This window comes from Mustela nigripes, chromosome 2 (genome assembly GCF_022355385.1).
Source record: "Mustela nigripes isolate SB6536 chromosome 2, MUSNIG.SB6536, whole genome shotgun sequence".
NCBI lineage: Eukaryota > Metazoa > Chordata > Mammalia > Carnivora > Mustelidae > Mustela > Mustela nigripes.
Window position 1 is genome coordinate 88302339 of NC_081558.1, and position 17468 is coordinate 88319806.

At 40.2% G+C, this 17468-nt stretch overlaps 1 protein-coding gene across 6 annotated transcripts in view; it reads left to right on the forward strand.

Annotated features, from left to right (window-relative positions):
* The window catches only part of NEK11 (NIMA related kinase 11), a 245163-nt gene that overhangs the window by 113831 nt on the left and 113864 nt on the right, over positions 1-17468 (forward strand). For all 6 annotated transcript variants that reach the window (XM_059390919.1, XM_059390921.1, XM_059390918.1 and 3 more), the window contains one exon: positions 3394-3508. In XM_059390919.1, coding sequence (XP_059246902.1) covers positions 3394-3508 — 115 coding nt within the window. The remainder of the gene's footprint in view (positions 1-3393; positions 3509-17468) is intronic.

The following is a 17468-nucleotide window of genomic DNA, read 5'->3' on the forward strand; positions in this document are numbered from 1 at the left end:
TCAGCCATGATATTTTTGCATCACCTCTTAATCCCTTGTTCTCTTTCCGTCTTATTTTTTATTCTTTCCCTTTTATTTCTGTCTCCCATCTATATCATTATGCGTTGTGTTTAATAACCCCTTTTAAACTCTGAATAATTACTTTAGATGTTCAATAATAAGTAGGGTTACAGAGTCACATGAAATGGACCCTGAATCATATCCTCAGTATCACAAGCCCCTGAATAGCAAATACCATTTTCTCTAATGGTTAAAGACATCTTACGGCCTTCGTGTAGGCTCTGATACTTAAGAAAGTATTTCTTCAGGATCGTATCTGGACAATAGATATCAACCCCAACTTCCTAGCTCTTCTGGTAAAGGCAACATGGGAAGGAGTCGTTTTTATGGAGAACATTGTCTCAAATTCTGGTTGTTCATTCACTGGAGAGCTCTGCATCTGAGGGAGATTCTTTTTCTTTGGTGGGAAGAACCAAACCCCCTAAGGCTGTGGGGCTGATCTCTGCAGTCTGGGGACACTCATTCTGCTGTGGCGCAGTGATCAGAGAGGCTCAAAGACTGGGGCATTTCAGGGGCCCCAGCAAAGCTCTTTGTCAGCCAGGCAGAGCTTAGGGCCACTTGTTCTCTGCCCCCATCTGAGAGGTAATCCACATTTCTCAGTTATTTAGTGGTTGAGTGTTGTCAATTTCTGAAAACCCAAAGTTGGACCAGATGCAGGGGTTCCACCTTCTCTGACCTTAGGAGTATCTCTTTCTTGAACCCTACTCAGTCCCACTTGCCCCCCTCTCTGCTTAAGAGAAAAGTAAAGCCATTAAGTAAAGTAAGTAAGCCATTAAGTAAAGCCAGCTGTGGGATCTGTTGTGGGTCCCAGAGACATGGAAGATGAGATCATTCCCACTCATAGAACCTGGTGAAGGGAGATGCTTTGCTCTTGGAGATGGTACCTTCTCGCTGGTTCAGTATTGCAGACAGGGTTGCTCCACAATGTACCCTGCCTCCCCCCACCACCCCCCCGCAGCCTCCCAGGTATCTTGCCCTATTTTATGCAATTATATCAGCCACTTCCCGCTGGCCCCTCGTTAGCATCCCACCTTCTCATTTTCAGATGTCACTTTCTCTTTAGGAGAATCCTTTTTGACCTCACGGGTCCACAATCGACTGGCTGTTCTCTGAATTCTTATGGCTTACAGCAATGCTTCTCAAACTTCAAAATTCACCCAGATCACCTATTGGTTTTGTTAAAAGGCAGATTATGATTTGGTTGGTCTGGGGTGGGGCTTGGGATGCTGAATTTTTTAACAAGCTCCCTGGTGATTCTGAGCCTGCTCATCCAGGACCATGCTCTGATTAATAATGGACAGAAATTGAGGCTCTTGAAAGCCATTCACCTTGAGAAGAAGGAAGATCGGGAAAAGCCACCGATTAACAGACTTTCTTATAGACTCTTTAGGAAAAAAGCTTTTCATGGGAACGGAAGTAAAGGAAAAGTGACCTGGGGCTTTCTTGTTCGCCCCAGGAGGAGAATGAAAAGAGAGGCTAGGCAGGGAAGAAAGACAGTTAATCATATTCACAGGCACAGAGTGGGGCAGGTTTAATGATATTCAAAGAACAAAGGAGAGAGAGAAAGTGGGAAGCTGAACACTTTGCAGAGGGACAGAAGGGTTTTAAACATCTTAAGAAAAGGCATCAGTGAGTTGGTAAAGAGGAAATAAAATGTAAGAAAGAAATAGGATTAATCAGATGCAAGAAACTAAAGAAAAACGTGAAGAGGAGAAAAAAGGAAGAAAGAGGATAAGGCTCCTGTCTCTGCTTGTATATGAATTTATGATTTCATTTCTTTCCGATTTCACTGGGACTCTGTTCTCTGTTCTTTCTTCCTTCTCTCTTGCCAGCTGTTGCAAAAGTGCTTTATATTTCAGAAGCAGTCATATGAGATAAAATCAGAGTTAGGGGAGAAAATGGTCTGGCGCTGTCATTTCTTAAACATGTTATAAAAATTATTTGAGGCATTTAGGAGAATGACTTGTTTTCTTTCCCATACCCTAACAGGGCCTTTTATTTTGGCAGGCATTTTCTGCTTGGCTGAATTTGGGCTTTGAATCTGGATGCATAATTGAAGGTGGAATCATGTTAGGCATCATTTCTTTAAAGGATGATAGCTTAAAAACAACTGAATTTCATAATACACTCAATAAGCCTGGTCTTTCTTTTATCCTGTGGCACTTAAGTTGTGATGATGCCAAAACTAGGTTTCTGTGAGAAGTGTATAACTGATCAGGTCTCCATATACAAAATAGTAAAGAGGATCAAAGATCAGAGCAAATCCTTTCTAAGAGAAGCAATTATAACAATTCTAGCTGTTCTCTTCAAAGAGAACCTCAACAAATCAAAGTCAATTGACGGTATAAATTCTTATTTCCTAGTCATTTCTGAAGTAGAAGTGAAAACACACTTCATGCAATCTCTCTTCTTTGTTCTTAAAGTTGCCTGTGTGCCATCGGTGAAACTTTGAAATTTGAAATTAATTTCACCTCCTACAGCAATTATACAGTACAAAAACTGGATGTCCTAAAAATATTTGATGAATGTATTTTCACAAATGCTGTGCCACAGAGTGGCATGGCTTTGTTTCACTTATTCATTAAGATGAGTTTGAGCTTTTCCTTCTGTTTTTTAATAAGAAGACACTCTTGGCCTTGTTCTCCATGAAAGCCACTTATCAAGGAAAATAGGTCAGTTCGGCATTAGCACTAGGTTGCAAACACACACATATACAACAGAAAAAAAGAAAAGAAGAAGAAGAAGAAAAAGCAAAATGATCTATTGAAATACCTACAGATATATTTGAGAAATTTAACTTTTACTTTTTTTTGCAGTGTGAGTTCTTTCATGTGGCCTCTTAGATCTCTTTCATTAGGAAACTGGAATTCACAGAAACATAGCACTGTTAAAACTAGATGAAAACTTGGAAGTCATCCAAGCCAACAGCTCCACTTCTGAGATGAGGAACCTGAGCAGGGCTGGACTAGGGGGAGGTGGGGGTGAGACCCTGGCTGCAGAACTGCAGGGGTAATTGTTCTTAGCAGCTGATCATTCTTGCTTTTACATGAGCCGGAAAATGAGTACCTCCTTCATTGTACCTCCTGCCTCACCCTAGTTAGTCATGGCCCTGAAACTGGTGCCATGGAAGGTTAAGGTCACCTGCTGAGTTGGTTCGAGGCTGCTTCTCTTCTCCGAAGCTGTCTTTCTGAAATTTGAAAGTGGTATCATGTTTAAGGGAGAGGATTTGACAGATTTTTATTTCCAAATAGTCTTCTAAACAATATTGTTTCATTTGTGGTAATGCTGTCTCCTTCTATCAGCTTCTCACAAACTGTTAATTATCTTCCCAAGGAATTTGATGACCTGACTTCAGAGAACCTGTCTGAGTCTCAGCCCATTCCTTCCATGGACCTTGGCCCACTTGAGTCAAGTACAGAAGACACCATAGCTGACCTTGGAGATCATGGTACGAGTTTGTGTCAGTATTTGGAAGAGCTGGCACATGGGTTAGCATGGCTGACCCTCTAGCAGGCCTGGCTGGCCTCTGAGAAAAGCCTTGGTTGGATGTAACCACCTTCCATCAGTCTGCCAGAGTTGAGCTGGGACCAGGAAAAAAAGGAGAGAAGCCAAGGGATTTGTCTGCCCTCTTCCATCTTCTTTGTAATAGATGAAGATGAGTTAGAAACTCACACTATGTGAGAAACCTCTTCTACATGAGTTAAACAATATCATCATTAACTGACTCTGGAATAGTATAGGACTGTGAATGCCCTGAAGTACTGTTTCCCTCTTCTAGAAGTGATTTTCCTTGCCTTCATAAACGTAAAGTGAATAAATGAAGTTAGGCTTTGGAAAATCAACTATGTGGGTATGCAATCATTGCCAGAAGAAAAGTGCTCAGAGCTGTGACCCAAATGGGAGAGAGAGAACATAGCTTAATTGTTAAAAACATGAATTTTGGAGTCCAAAGCTGCCCCCATCAGGGAAGCTGCTGGCAACTTCATCTTTATCGATCTCAGTTTCCTTACCCATGAAACAAGAATAATACCTCCTTTGGGGTTGTTGTGAAAAGCAAATGAGAGTAGTCATGTGATGTGCTCTTGCCTCAGTGCCCAACACACAGTAAGAGCCGAAGAAAGGGAAACAGTTTATGACCCTGGGACGGAGGCTTATGACCATGGGAGCCATCTCAGTCCTGTACCACCCTCCCCAGTGTCTAGGACAAAGTGCCAGGAATAGTGTAGTCACTCAAAAAGTATTTCTTGAATGAATAAATGATATGTTAGTCTGGCCCTCTGAGAAGCAGATGTCAAGATGGGAATAAAATGCAAGGATATTTTTAGGGAGAATGTCTGCATAAAAGCATTAGGAAGGGAGCTGAAAAAGGCTGAACCATCAGACCATGATTCAAGCTATGTTCCAAATGAAAAGGATGTGTTCTAGTCTGCTAGACAGACAGGCAACCAAGGCATCAACAAAGTCAGCCATCAGGGGCTTGCTTTAGTATCCCTGCTGTACTTTGGCAGTGGTAGTAGCCTCTGAGGGAATACAGGGATGGATTCCAGATGACAGCCCTGAGGCCACTGGCCAGTTATGCTCCTTGTAGTGGGAGGTGTTTGAGGTGTGTCCTCATATTTGCACAATGGTGTAACAACCCTCCTGCGCAGTAGTTGAGTTCTCTTTCCAAACGAGAGGGAAGGTGGTGAAATTTGGCTTGACTGGTCATCTCAGTCCAAATTTGCATTTGATGTCTTCCTGACAGAGCTTTTAGAACTTGTGCTGCCTCTTTCACCTGTAAGGAAACTAGCACCTGAAGCTCTCTAGGTTGGCATTTGCCAACCTGTTGTAGAAGCCGTCTGGTAACAGGTGTTATTGACAAACATGTATATCAGATGGATTTGCATCTTAGAACCTTTTTAGGTATTTCTTTAATATACTGGTAATTTCCAAAGGTAAAATTGGAAGAACAAAAATATCACATGGGCCTTTCTTTCCAAAAATATAAAACTGAGAGTTTTGCTGTTGGGTAGCTCTTGATATGGATGGCTTGTGCTTTGCTGTAAGGCAGAGCCATCACTCTGTAATAAAGAGGAAGCCCAGAATAGGATACTGTGTTGGTGGTCTAGGATCAAGAAGTCTGGGCCCAGCCTCTGGGTCTCAAGGAAGAAACGTACTTACTCCTCATTTCATAGATGAGAAACTGAAGACATTATGTAATTTGCTCAAGAACTCGAAAGTGTCTGCTTTCTAGAGCAGCACCCTTTCCATTTTCCCCAGAGTGTATGTATTGGAAGTGGTGGGTAGGAGCAATAGATTCTCGAGAGGCAGACAAATGAGTCGGACCTTTAAAAGGCACAGTCTTTGTGTGACTTTATACTAATTTTTGTGAACTGTAGTAGTTAGATTACTCCTAAGCTAGCCCTGACCACAAGTTGCACCAGCTACCAGGAGGCTCGCGCCGATGTCCTCCTTTGTCTTTTGCCAAGGAGGTTTCAATATGGTAGACCAGGTATTGATTTACCAGCCAAACTGGAAGTGGTCAGATCTACTCCTCTGACTACGTTATTTTGCTATAAGGAAACAGTACTTAGGTCTCCCATAATAAGGTGTCTGATCCAAAAAATACATTGTAGTTTTAGTCAGGCCAAATGCCTTGTAAAATGCCTTATTTTTCCTTCCTATAAATTCATATTTTTCTAAATTAAAAAGGGAGATTTAAAACTATGAAAACATAACCTTTGGGTTGGTTATTGATTGGAATTGTAGGCCACTACAAGATTATTAGTGATCATATAGCTCAATTGTGAAATTTTGAGATTTGAGACTGATTTGTTAATGAATTCTGAAGTGGTTATTTTCCCCATTCTCTTTGCCTTTTAGAGGATTTGACTCCAAACTTTCAGCACCCAGAGGAAGTTTTTATTTACTTTTCATTTAGCATGTTTATGTAAAATAAAATTACACAGTCTCTTTTTTGAAGCTTTTACACCAAATGTTCAATCAGTCTTTGATGTTGAATTGGAAAATTCCCTCTGGGCTGTGAGGAGTTAGTTGCAGAGAAAGAAAACAGAGTAAGATGTTATTTATATTTGATATGCATTTCGTTGACTACCACTGATTTAATCTAACCAGTCATGGATAACCATTATAATCAAATGAACATTAAAGAAATTATCCCTACCTAACCCCTTACATGTAATACTGATGATTTCTTGCACATTCATTGCTGCCAGGAATTTCATTGCATTTAGCCTTATTTTCAGCAGCTCCCAGTTGAGTTGCAGAATAGGGTTTCTTGCAAAGCTGGAGTAGCTTGAGGCTCAGCAGCACGGTGTAGACAGAGCATGGCTCTCAACCCATCTGCTCAGATGCTAAGACTTCACTGGAGCAGGCCTTGGCTGCCCGCCCATGGTCTGACCAGTTGTCACGTAAGTACCCTTTCAGCTACTCCTTGAACAAGTCCTGAACCCCTTCCCTGTGCTCAGAGAAAGCTCTGACCTTGCCCTGCATGGGGAGGTTGTCCTTCGTTTGCCCATAAGAAGTCCACATGCCAAAAAAAAAAAAAAAAAAAGTCCACATGCCTTTTGCGGTAGTAGGCTACTCTCTAACTTATAGATGTCATCTCTTCCCTTTAAATACCTAAGTGGAAATACAGTATTTGAACTGTTAGACAATGATGTATTTTTATTGTTTTATTGTTTTCATTTTAAAAACTTAAACACTTACTGACTCTGCAATTATCTAGAGGTAGGAAAATTCTACCTCTAGATAATTACCTAAGAGAAATAAAAGCATGTCTCCAAGAAGATCTGTTCACAAATGTTCTTAGCAGTTTTATTTGTAGTACCAAAAATTAGAAATAATGTCAACCAATAGATGAATGGGTAAACAAACTTAATAGTTTATCCATGCAAAGTAATACTTCTTGGCAATGAGAAGAAACAAACTATCAATACATACAACTATATGGATGAATATCAAAAATATTGTGCTGAATGAGAGAAGCCACAAACAAAGGAGTTCATATTGAATGATTGCATTTCTCTGTAGTGATAGCAACGAGGCCAGTAGTTGTCTGGGAACTGGGAATTGACTCAAAGGGCACAAGGGAATCTTTTGTGGTGATGGAAAAATTCAGTGTCTTGATTGTGGTGGCGGTTTACCTGATGAATATATTTATCAAAACTCACTGAACTCTATGCTTTATATGAGTGCATTTTATTGCCTACCAATTATATATCAATATATCAATAAAGTTGATAAATAAAAAGTACATTGCTAAGATAGAAAAAAAAGGAAAGGAAAAAAATGCATTTAGAGTAATGCCTCAGTCTGTGCATTAACTAATAAATGATCGAGAGAGACTCTGGTGAGGTCAAGGAGATAGAAGGCAACTAGGAAGATCTCTAGTATTACTTGGGACACAAAGTCCTTCGTCCAGATGGTGATCATGGAGTTTTCCTCTAATGTCAACCGAGCAATATGCCTTCCGCAAGGAATGTTAACAGAGTTTTGGGGTCTTCAGAGGAAAACTGGCTTGAAGATGAGGGGCTGGGATTCCTTATCTCCTCTCTTCAATCCTCGTAGTTGGAGGTGTCACACTGGTGTGGCACGAACCCATACCAGCAAGTCTCACAGGACTTTGTGTCCTCTGAAAGCAGCCCAAACATCCTACAACAAAAAGTAACAGCCCAGACTCTGAAACTGAGCCCAGAGAAGCTGGTAGAAGCTGCCTGGCTTGTTAGTTCACAAAAAAGACCAAGTGCTGGGCGGGGGCGGGCGGCTGGGGAGGCAGTCACTTCTATGTTCCTAGATGTCCCACCACTCCTAGAGCTTTAAATGTCTTAAAGACTTAATTTACAAATATAAATTGATGGTGGTCTATTTCAGATTTGTCACACATTCCACTGAGTTAAATTTGCGTTGCATGGTAGTGTTTCCACCTGACTCTCGTATTTCCACCCAGGAAGAAGGGCTCCTGCAGACACTCTTTAATTTCCTCAGCTTTAGAGGATAATTAAAATGAATCTAATATTGAGTAAAGATGTGCTGATTCTCTACCCCGAGGCATTATTTAATCATTTAGACTGTTCCTTCCATATGACAAGCTGGGTAGGTGCCTCTAACTGAAATGTAAAGGATTGTATCCGATTTGAAAACTTGAAGTGATTGCACACTAACACCTGCCCTGCCGGCCACTTCACTATTGTGTCCTAAACAGGCAGGAGAGAAATAAGAGGAAAATCAGTCCCCAAGAACATCAGTTACTCATAGAGCAAATCAGCACCTGTGGACACCTCAAATTAATTTTTCTCTCTTGTAAAAGCTGAATGCGATTCCCTGGTCCATCCCTTAGCCCAGTATAAATTACACAGTAGTCATTGCACTGAAGGTGCTGCTGGTAGGTCAGAGAGCATGCTCCAGTGGCCTTGCTGGGCCTGTCGTGGGTCATGTTGGGAATGAATCAATTAAGCAGAAAATTAAATAAGCACCAATCATGGCTTTAAGGTCAGATAGACTACAAAATATAGTAGACTAAACCTTCCTGTACTATGTGCTTCAGACAGCACTTTGGACATAATATAGGATAGTTTTTCTTTGGCTGATGAAATTTTTTTCCATGTCTGCAAGTTTCACAGCTGTGCTCAGGGCTCCCGTACCCACTACCAAGAGAACATCATTCTGATGCCCGAAGGACGTTAAGCTGTCACAGAAAACTAAAAGAGCTGTAGCGGATAGCATTTGCTTCCAGTCAAATCACCATCTTTGAGTCATATGCTAATTTTTTGGAAAGAATTGAAATATTTTCCTGGGGTATTTGTGTAGGTCGGGCTTTAATTTAGATATTAGTGATAGGAATTTAAAATAGTGTCTTCTCTGATCTTCATCAAGGGGCTGGTTTTGTGCCAGTGCGGGCCACGGCAGTATCAGCCACCTCCTGCGTCCCCTTGTCCGAGTCTTTCATTTTGGGAAGTGAAATAGCACATCTCCCAAACAAACAAAAAACCTTTGTGGCAAGGAACTGTGGCAGCAGTACCTAATATCTTCTGTCATTCATGACTAACAGCATTTTTCACTGCCTTCTCTTCTTCCCTCGCTTCAAAAAAATTCAAAATAGAAAAATAGGAAGCCTACAGAAAGGTTCGGAGTGACTGTCATGTTGCATAGCGCGAGCAGTATAATGAATCTGACTTCTAAATAAGTCCATTTTCCCACAGCTGTCTGCAGAAAGTGATGTTTGTGACATTGCCAACATTTGTAGCTCACCAGTTCGACTTATCTCTGAGATTGCAGGGAGAGTTCTTTATAAACTCATTATTCTGCCTGTTGGTATCCCCATGTAAGAATACATTTTTTAGGAATGTGTAGTATAACTCTACATACCTAGCTTCCCAGCTATCTGTGTATTTCCTGCTTACCCATTGGCCTGTCCCAATTTGTTTTCCTGGCCATGGCTTTTTTAAATTATTAATAGAAGTTCTTACTCTTAGATATTAGCCAGCTCAGTACAAGTTTATAGATGAGTTTAAGATGCCTGCAGGCTTCCACTGCATTTTGTACCTGGGCATTTGGGGTTGTAGGGAGAACAAAGTGACTTTACCCTTTTTATATCTCAGATTCATTTTTCTCTTGTGAGTCTAGGAAAGGGGAACAAACCCAACCTCTCTCCCCAGCTGAACCCTACATGGTCTGCTTTCCTGGCTTCGCACAGCTTAGAACTAAAGAAACTCCCTTCCTTCCCTCTGCCTTCCATCTCCTCACAGCCCCATTTTAGGAGATCATTTAACAGTTGGCATTAGTGGGCGCTTATGAATATATTGTCTCTAGCTATATCTTTGGCCTTCTTTTATTTGTGAGATTATATGTTTTGAAGAAGACTAGCCTTTGTGTGTTCGTAGTGTTCGCAATGAGAAATTTTAGTGGTACACTAGAGAGGGCTTGAAAGTGACTACTAGAGGGACACCTGGGTGGCTCAGTCAGTTAAGCATCTGCCTTTGGCTCAGGTCATGACTCCAGGGTCCTGGGATCGAGTCCCACATTGGGCTTCTTGCTCAGTGGGGAGCCAGCTTCTCCCTCTGCCTGCCATTCCCCCTGCTTAGGCTCTTTCTCTCTAATCAATAAAAATTTTTTAAAAGGTGACTTTTGTTTATGAAAAATCAAGGTTTGGAAAATTAAAAGTTTTTTCCTATAGCCCCATTAGCTCTGTGTCATTGATGATGAGAGTAGGTCAGTGCCCTGATTGTGCAAGTGTGTTCTGAGGCCACATTTTCACCTATTCCCAGAAGGCCATTGAGCCATCTTGATGTCATTCCATACCTCACCTCTTAATTTTTACTGTCAGTAAGTCATACTCCTACAAATGTTGATCTCACAACTTAAAATTCCACTAAATAGGCATCATGGTAAAAATGAATGTTTCCTATTATATTGACAGTATTCATTGATTCCAATTTGATGACAGTGCCAAGAAGCACTCACAGTACAGAAGCGTGACACAGCACAGCAGCTGAGAGCCAACAGGCCAGTCCTTCATTCCTCAAAGCATGGTCTGAGGACTGCATCACTAGCATCCTGAGAACTTGTTAGAAATGTAGAATCTCAGACCCCAACCTAGGCTTACTGGGTCAGAAGATGCAAAATCCCAGTGATGTGTATATGCTTTTAAGTTCGAAGAGGCCAAGCTGGACCCTAAGCTCAACAAAAGTGGGGACCACGTCTGTCTGCTTCATTTTATTCCTACCTGCTGACACAGTGACTGGCTCTGAGTTGGTGCTTGGTAAATATTTGTTGAATAAATGATTAAATCTGAGGGGAAAATTCTATAAGAACACTAATGCTTTTTGTTATAAGCAGCATATATTTCTTGCAGAGATAGATTCAGTTGGGAAAAAAGTGGAATAACAAGTTACCAGGAGAAGCTAATTTGTGTGCACTGGTGTTCCCCTGTAATTTTTGCTTTCTTCTAAAGGGAGATGGTAATTTCTCTCATTTTACCAGATGGATTCTGGAAAGAGGAAAAATATAGTAAGAGTGTCAGAGACATGGAAATGGAAATCCTCCATGCATGCTTTTTGAGTCCCCTAGCTGTTGCCTCTTCCTTTGTAGATACCCCACCACTTAGAGGAGCTCTAATGTCAGCCACCACTGTGCAAAAATAGGGTTTCTTCTGTGCTACCCATAGAACAGTATTTTGTTTAATAGAAGCGGTCACATCACCACAAGGTAATCCTCTCAGATTCCTTCATGCATTTGCTACATGTACACATTTAATGGGAATAAAGGGGTTTTATGAGGTATATTCTGTGTTACAGGTGCACACTCATCTCTTTTGTTTGCATCAGCTTCGTCTCCCCATAGAATCCACGACAGCACTTCACCTAAGATAGAGCATGAGTAAATGCTGTTTGGTGGATTACTCTTATAACACGGTTGGTAGAGCCTGTGTGTGAAAATAACTCTTTAGTGGTATTATTGGCTGGGTCCTCTGGAAGCAGACACTAAGACAGAGAAGTGTAGGAGATGTATTGAGGGTAATTTCTGTTGAAAGAAAAATGAGAATGGATCAGGAGTAGGCAAACTGAATCTCCAGACTGTGATGCTGGTCTGACACCTGTGAGAGGTGAGCAGGAAGGAAGAAAGAGCGGGTAGGAAGAACCTCAGTCCTCACTGTAGCTCCGAGATAGCCTCGGTCAACCCAGTGGAGAGTTCCGGATCAAAAATTGCCCATAAGGGAATCCTGCGTTGGCCAGAAATGCTGTGCCCTACTATTCCCTCCTGCTCAACAGGTCCTCAGTGCTGCAGTTGGAGGATGTCAGCTCACTGTATGCTTTGCAGCTAATCAGCAGACTCTTGGAAGGACAGCTGACAGACACCCCTCCATAAATGCCACACGCCTCCATTGAGGCAAGTCATTCCATATGCTTGAGATGAATAAAATAGTATTTGAATAAATAATCTGTAATTCAGTACTTTTCTCTTACTTAGGGTCAACCCACCTGCAATATGTGCAAAGGAAGAACAACTAAAACTTCTAGAAATCCGCTAGACTGAAAGCTGCTGTTGTACCTGAAATTTGGAGCCAGCCTTTGTCTCTTTCCCACTTCTAGCCATTTACCAGCTGTGTGAATTGGGGCCATAAAGAATTATTGCCAAGCCTCAGTTTTCTCATCTGCCTAATGGGAATAATGCCCAATTTTCAGGGGATAAGGGAGGAATAAATTAGGTGATAAGCAAAGAACTTTGCACAATGCATGACCCAGAAAGTGCACAACCATTTCTTACTAGAAAAAAAGATACAGTGTCAAAGCAAGTCACAATATTTCCTTAAGTTCCACATAATACCTCTAAATTGGTGATAAATAATATTTCAGTTTTTAACTACTCAGGAGACCTTCTGATTGTAGCTTAAAAACACCTTCACAATATTAAGTATTATTTGGGATACAATTACTTTTATTTGCTCTAGTTTTTGCATTTATGAGAAATATAAAATTGCTCAGGCTGGGTAGTTCTTCCTGTCAAATTATGTTCTTAATTATGCCCATATGGACCAATTAGCTTAGTATCAAAAAAATTATATCTTCTTTGTCAAGATAGTAGACAGCTCACAGAACCCAAACCAAATTCCCGGAGATGTGGGTGCCCTCCGATTTGTGTGTCAGAAGTTGCCACAGTTACACCCAGAAGTAGAACCTGGGACAAAATTTTTTAGAAGATGCTCCTTTGCCAGCCATCCTGAGCCCCAAAACTGGCAGTTAAAATTTCCAGCTATTTTCCCTAAATACATTAGAAATGTAAATATATTTTGTACTAAGGAGCATAATATGGGCAAGAATATACATTAGTTTTCCACTGTAGTCTCATTTGGGATTTAGGCCAAATTTATATGAAAATACAGAGCTTGGTAGGCATAACTATGACTTTTGCAATGGAAATACTCAGGTAATACATGCAGTTATTTTAATAGAACTCTCTGCTCTGGGTTTGTAATGAAATCAGCAAGTTTTTCTGAGACATAAGGATTTGTTCTATGCTCTACCTTGGAGGCTGTATGTATAAGTGACCCCCTGGTTTTAGACAAATTGCTTTGAAAATTCTTTCTATTAGTTTCCACTTTAGTTAGAATATAAAGAATATAAGAAAATTTCAGCAGGCTGAACAGATTTCTAAGATAGGGAAAAGTCTGTACTCGTTTCAAATATATTATTTTGCTTCCCTTAGGGCTTTACATGGAATTAGAATATCCCAAATAAAATTTTATGTGCATAATTAAATCACTCGATTCTTACAAATCTGGCAGACATTCTATATTTATCTTAAAGAAGGGTATAGTGGCTTGTTCAAGATGGTATTTTTTGACTATCATATGCTACAAACAACAATAAGGTGCCTTCAGATAGCTGTAAGAGATTTTCTTAAAATAAGAATTAATTGGAGCAAATTCTGGGTTATCCTAATATAATTCTCAATCTTTTTTTTTTTTTTTTTTTAATGGGAGAGAAAAGTGGAAGTTGTGGTTAGAGGCTAGTGTTGCTTATGTCTTGGGTCTGCCCCTTGAGTTGGTTCTGTCTGTGATACCTTTAATCCTTTCAAGAGGAGGGAAGGTTTGGAATGGCGACTCTTCAGGGAAGTCAGGCTGGGGGAGCCTCCAGTATGAGGGGCCGAGGCTCAGGCTTGCCGTGCTCAGGAGAGAGCAGGTCTTCACAGTGAGGAGTCAGGATACTGCCAACCCAAGAGGCTAAGCTGGTCACTGCCTCCTCAAGATGACTCGGCTTGTATGTATTTAGTCCAGGTTTTTCCATTGGGCTGCTTATCAGAATCCCTTATGAGAATTTAAAAATATAAACACCATAGTCTCTGTCACTTAGACTTTGATTTAGAACGTCTAAAGACCACATCAGTGGTTCTCAAACTATAATATATATCATAATCACGTGGAGGGTTTGTTGAAACATGGATTGCTGGGTTCAGCAGCACACAGGAGCTGGCTTGCATTCACTCATGGACCCTATTGTACACATCTTTCCATCTCGTGTTCAGTCATAACACTTGGATAGCTTGAGATCAGCTATGGTGAGCGAGTGTTTACACCAGGGAAACTGGCAAAAGCTGCTAATCAGAGCTTTCCTCAAGAGCCAGTTGTTAAACCTTTATTAGGGCACCACTGGCAAGGAGCCCCACCTTCAAAGCTTGCAACTCCGTAGGTCTGGGATGATGCCCAGGAATTTGCATTGCTAACGAGTTTCTTGTTGATGCTGTGGCTGGTTTGAGGAGCACGTACTAAGAACAGTTTGTCTAAAATTATGCTGTTCAATCTGATAGCCACTAAGCCACACATATGGTTATTTGAATTCAAATTTTAATTAATAAAAATTAAAATTTTTCGTGTTAGTCACATTTTAAGTGCTTAAACCAATATAATGTTATATGTCAATTAGATTGCAATAGAACTGGGGAGGGGGCGGAATGCTTAAGTTTCACATGTGGTTAGTGGTTACAGTATTGGATAGCATACTTGCAGAACATATCTTCATTGCAGAAAAGTCCCTCTGGGCAGCACTGCTTCCGGAAAAAACAAACAAACAAACAAACAAACAATGCACCTAATTTTTCTTAAAGTTCTACAGGTTATTCTGGTGGGAAGTCTGTTTCAGTAATCGCAGCAATTATGAAATGTTGCCCTTACATTTCAACTCTCTAAAACTCAAACTCACAAAACAGTCTGTGTTCCTCATTTTCTGTTTCTTACTTGGGAAGGAAATATTGATTTGCTAAAATTCTCAAATACTTGACAACACGTATTAATGCCTCTTTTTTAGAGGTGAGGACAAGGAGGTAAGGATGAAAGAGGTATTGTTGAACCGGAACCCAGCCCCAAATCCATGTTCTCAGCCCAGAGGTTCCTCCTCTATGCTGTGACAGCTCTCTGCTAAATAGAAAAAATTAGTACAGGTGTTGGTCATAGTCCTACCTCCACATTGTGTCAGGGGCCAGCACAGAAATGCCATTATAGTGCCTCCGATGAAATGTATGGCAAAGGAAAGCCCCAGAGGTCTTCCAGACTTTTTCTAGTGACAACTCCCTCCCAAACAGTGAAGGCATGAACTGCATTTATCAGAAACTAGTTGATCATATTAATGAATCAGAAGGTTAGAAACCAGCAGACTACACAGGACTGAAGAGGAGACAGAACTTAGAGGTGAAGGGTCAGGTGAAATAGTTAAGTCATTAGTCGCACCTGTGGAGCCAGTTACCAAAACCTGAGTTAGAGGGTTGCGCAAGGAGACAGAGACCTGATCGCTGGACCAGGAAAGAGCTGGCCTGGGATGCTGGCTCTTGTGGGTTGCCTCTTATATGTTGTTGGGTAATGGTCTTTTTATCACAGTCTGGCATATTAAGGCATGCTGTGTGAGATGCTTGTAGGGCCTCAACAATGTCCATTTACTTCGGTTCCTATGTGACTGAAATTTTATGTTCTTTACAATGATCAAAAAAATTGCCAGTAGTGTTTCTTTTTCCTCTGAAAGATTTATTACAATAGACTTTCTTTTCTCAAGTAATAGTTTGCCTCTGTGAACTTCAAAAGCTGTTGCATTGCCTGGTTCTGTAGCAATCTCTTCAGAACTACAACAACAACAAAAATCTCCTCTTCTTTCTGGGCTTCTTTTTAGGAATTCTGGAATTCTTCCTTTTAGGAATTTACCACTGCCCTTATCCTTGTACCTTTCTTTGTAGGCACCATTATATCCTTGTTCTTTTGTATCCTAATTGATCTGCCCCCCTCGTAGATAATTGCCTTTCACCTCCTTCAGCAAAGTATTCCCTGAACACCATTTTCATGAACAGTCGACCTTCCACAGATATTTATTGGGTGCCTATTCCGCTAGTAAAAGAGAATACAGAATACAGTAGGAAGCAGAACAGACTGGGTTCTACACTTATAAGCCTATAGTGATGTTTTCTTCTACCCAGAAGCTTTAATTCCAAAAGTGGGTTGAATTGTGCCCCACCCCCCAATATGTCCATTTGGAACCTTGGAATGTGATCTTATTTGGAATAAAGGTCTTTGTAGATGTAATTAAGTTAAAGATCATCACATGAGATTACCTTGAATTATGATGGACCCTAAATCCAATGACAAATCTTTTGAAGAGAAAACAAAATAGATACACTGAGAAGACTACAGGCAGACAGAGGCAGAGATAGCAGTGATGGATCTATGAGCCAAGGAGCATCAAGGATTGCCAACATCTACCAGAAGGAAGGAAAGAGGCATGCAACAAGTGCTCCTTTTAAGCCTCCAGAAAGAACCAACCCTGCTGGTAGCTTGATTTCAGACTTCCTGACCTTCCACATTGGAAGAAAATAAATTTCCGTTTTAAAGATTTATTGAGATTTATTGATTTATTTTTGTGGCCTAACATGTGCTCTGCTCTGGATAATGTTCTATTTGATCCTGAAGAGAATATGCATTGTTGTTTTTGAATGGAATGTCATATAAATATAATATCATAATTATAGATATAGATATAAATATAGATATGGATATAGATATAGATATAGATATATAGATATAGATGTGCCCATAAAAATGTCCATCTGATCTAACGGGTCATTAAAAGACACTTATCAGATTCTCTGCTCAGATATGGGGTGCTAGAGCCCCTACATCAATTTCTCTCTTTAGTTCCATTAATATTTGTTTTATGTATTTAGGTTCTCCAGTGTTGGTTGCATAGCTATTTACAATTGTTACATCCTCTTTTTGGATTGATCCCTTTATCATTATGTGATACCCTTTTTTGTCCCTTGTTACAGTCTTTGTTTTTTTATTTTGTCCAATGTAAGTATTGCTACCTTGGCTTTTTATTTGTTTCCATTTGCATGGTAAGTGTTTTTCCATCCCTTCATTTTTAGTCTTTATGTATTTCTAGGTTTGAGGTGCATCTCTTGTAGGCAGCATATAGATGGTTCTTATTTTTTTATCCATTTCACCACCTTGAGCTTTTTGATTGGAGCATTTAGACCATTTGAATTTAAAGTAATTATTGGTAAGTATGTGCTTATTGCCATTTTGTTCCTTGTTTTCTGGTTGTTTCTGTGGTTCTTCTCTGTTCCTTTCTTCTCTTGCTCTCTTTGTGATTGTTGAGTTTCTATAGTGTACTGTTTGGCTTTCTTTCTCTTTATTTTTTGTGTATCTATTATAAGTTTTGGGTTTGTGGTTACCATGAGGTTCATGTATAGCATCCTATGTATATAGCAGTCTATATTAAGCTGACAGTTATTTAAATTTAAACACATTCTAAAAAAAAACCCCAAATCCTTTTTTACTCCCTCCTACACATTTTATGTGTATGCTATCATATTTTACATTTTTACTTTTAATTTACTTGTGTCTAATTTTGGCTATTTCTTTTCCACTTAAA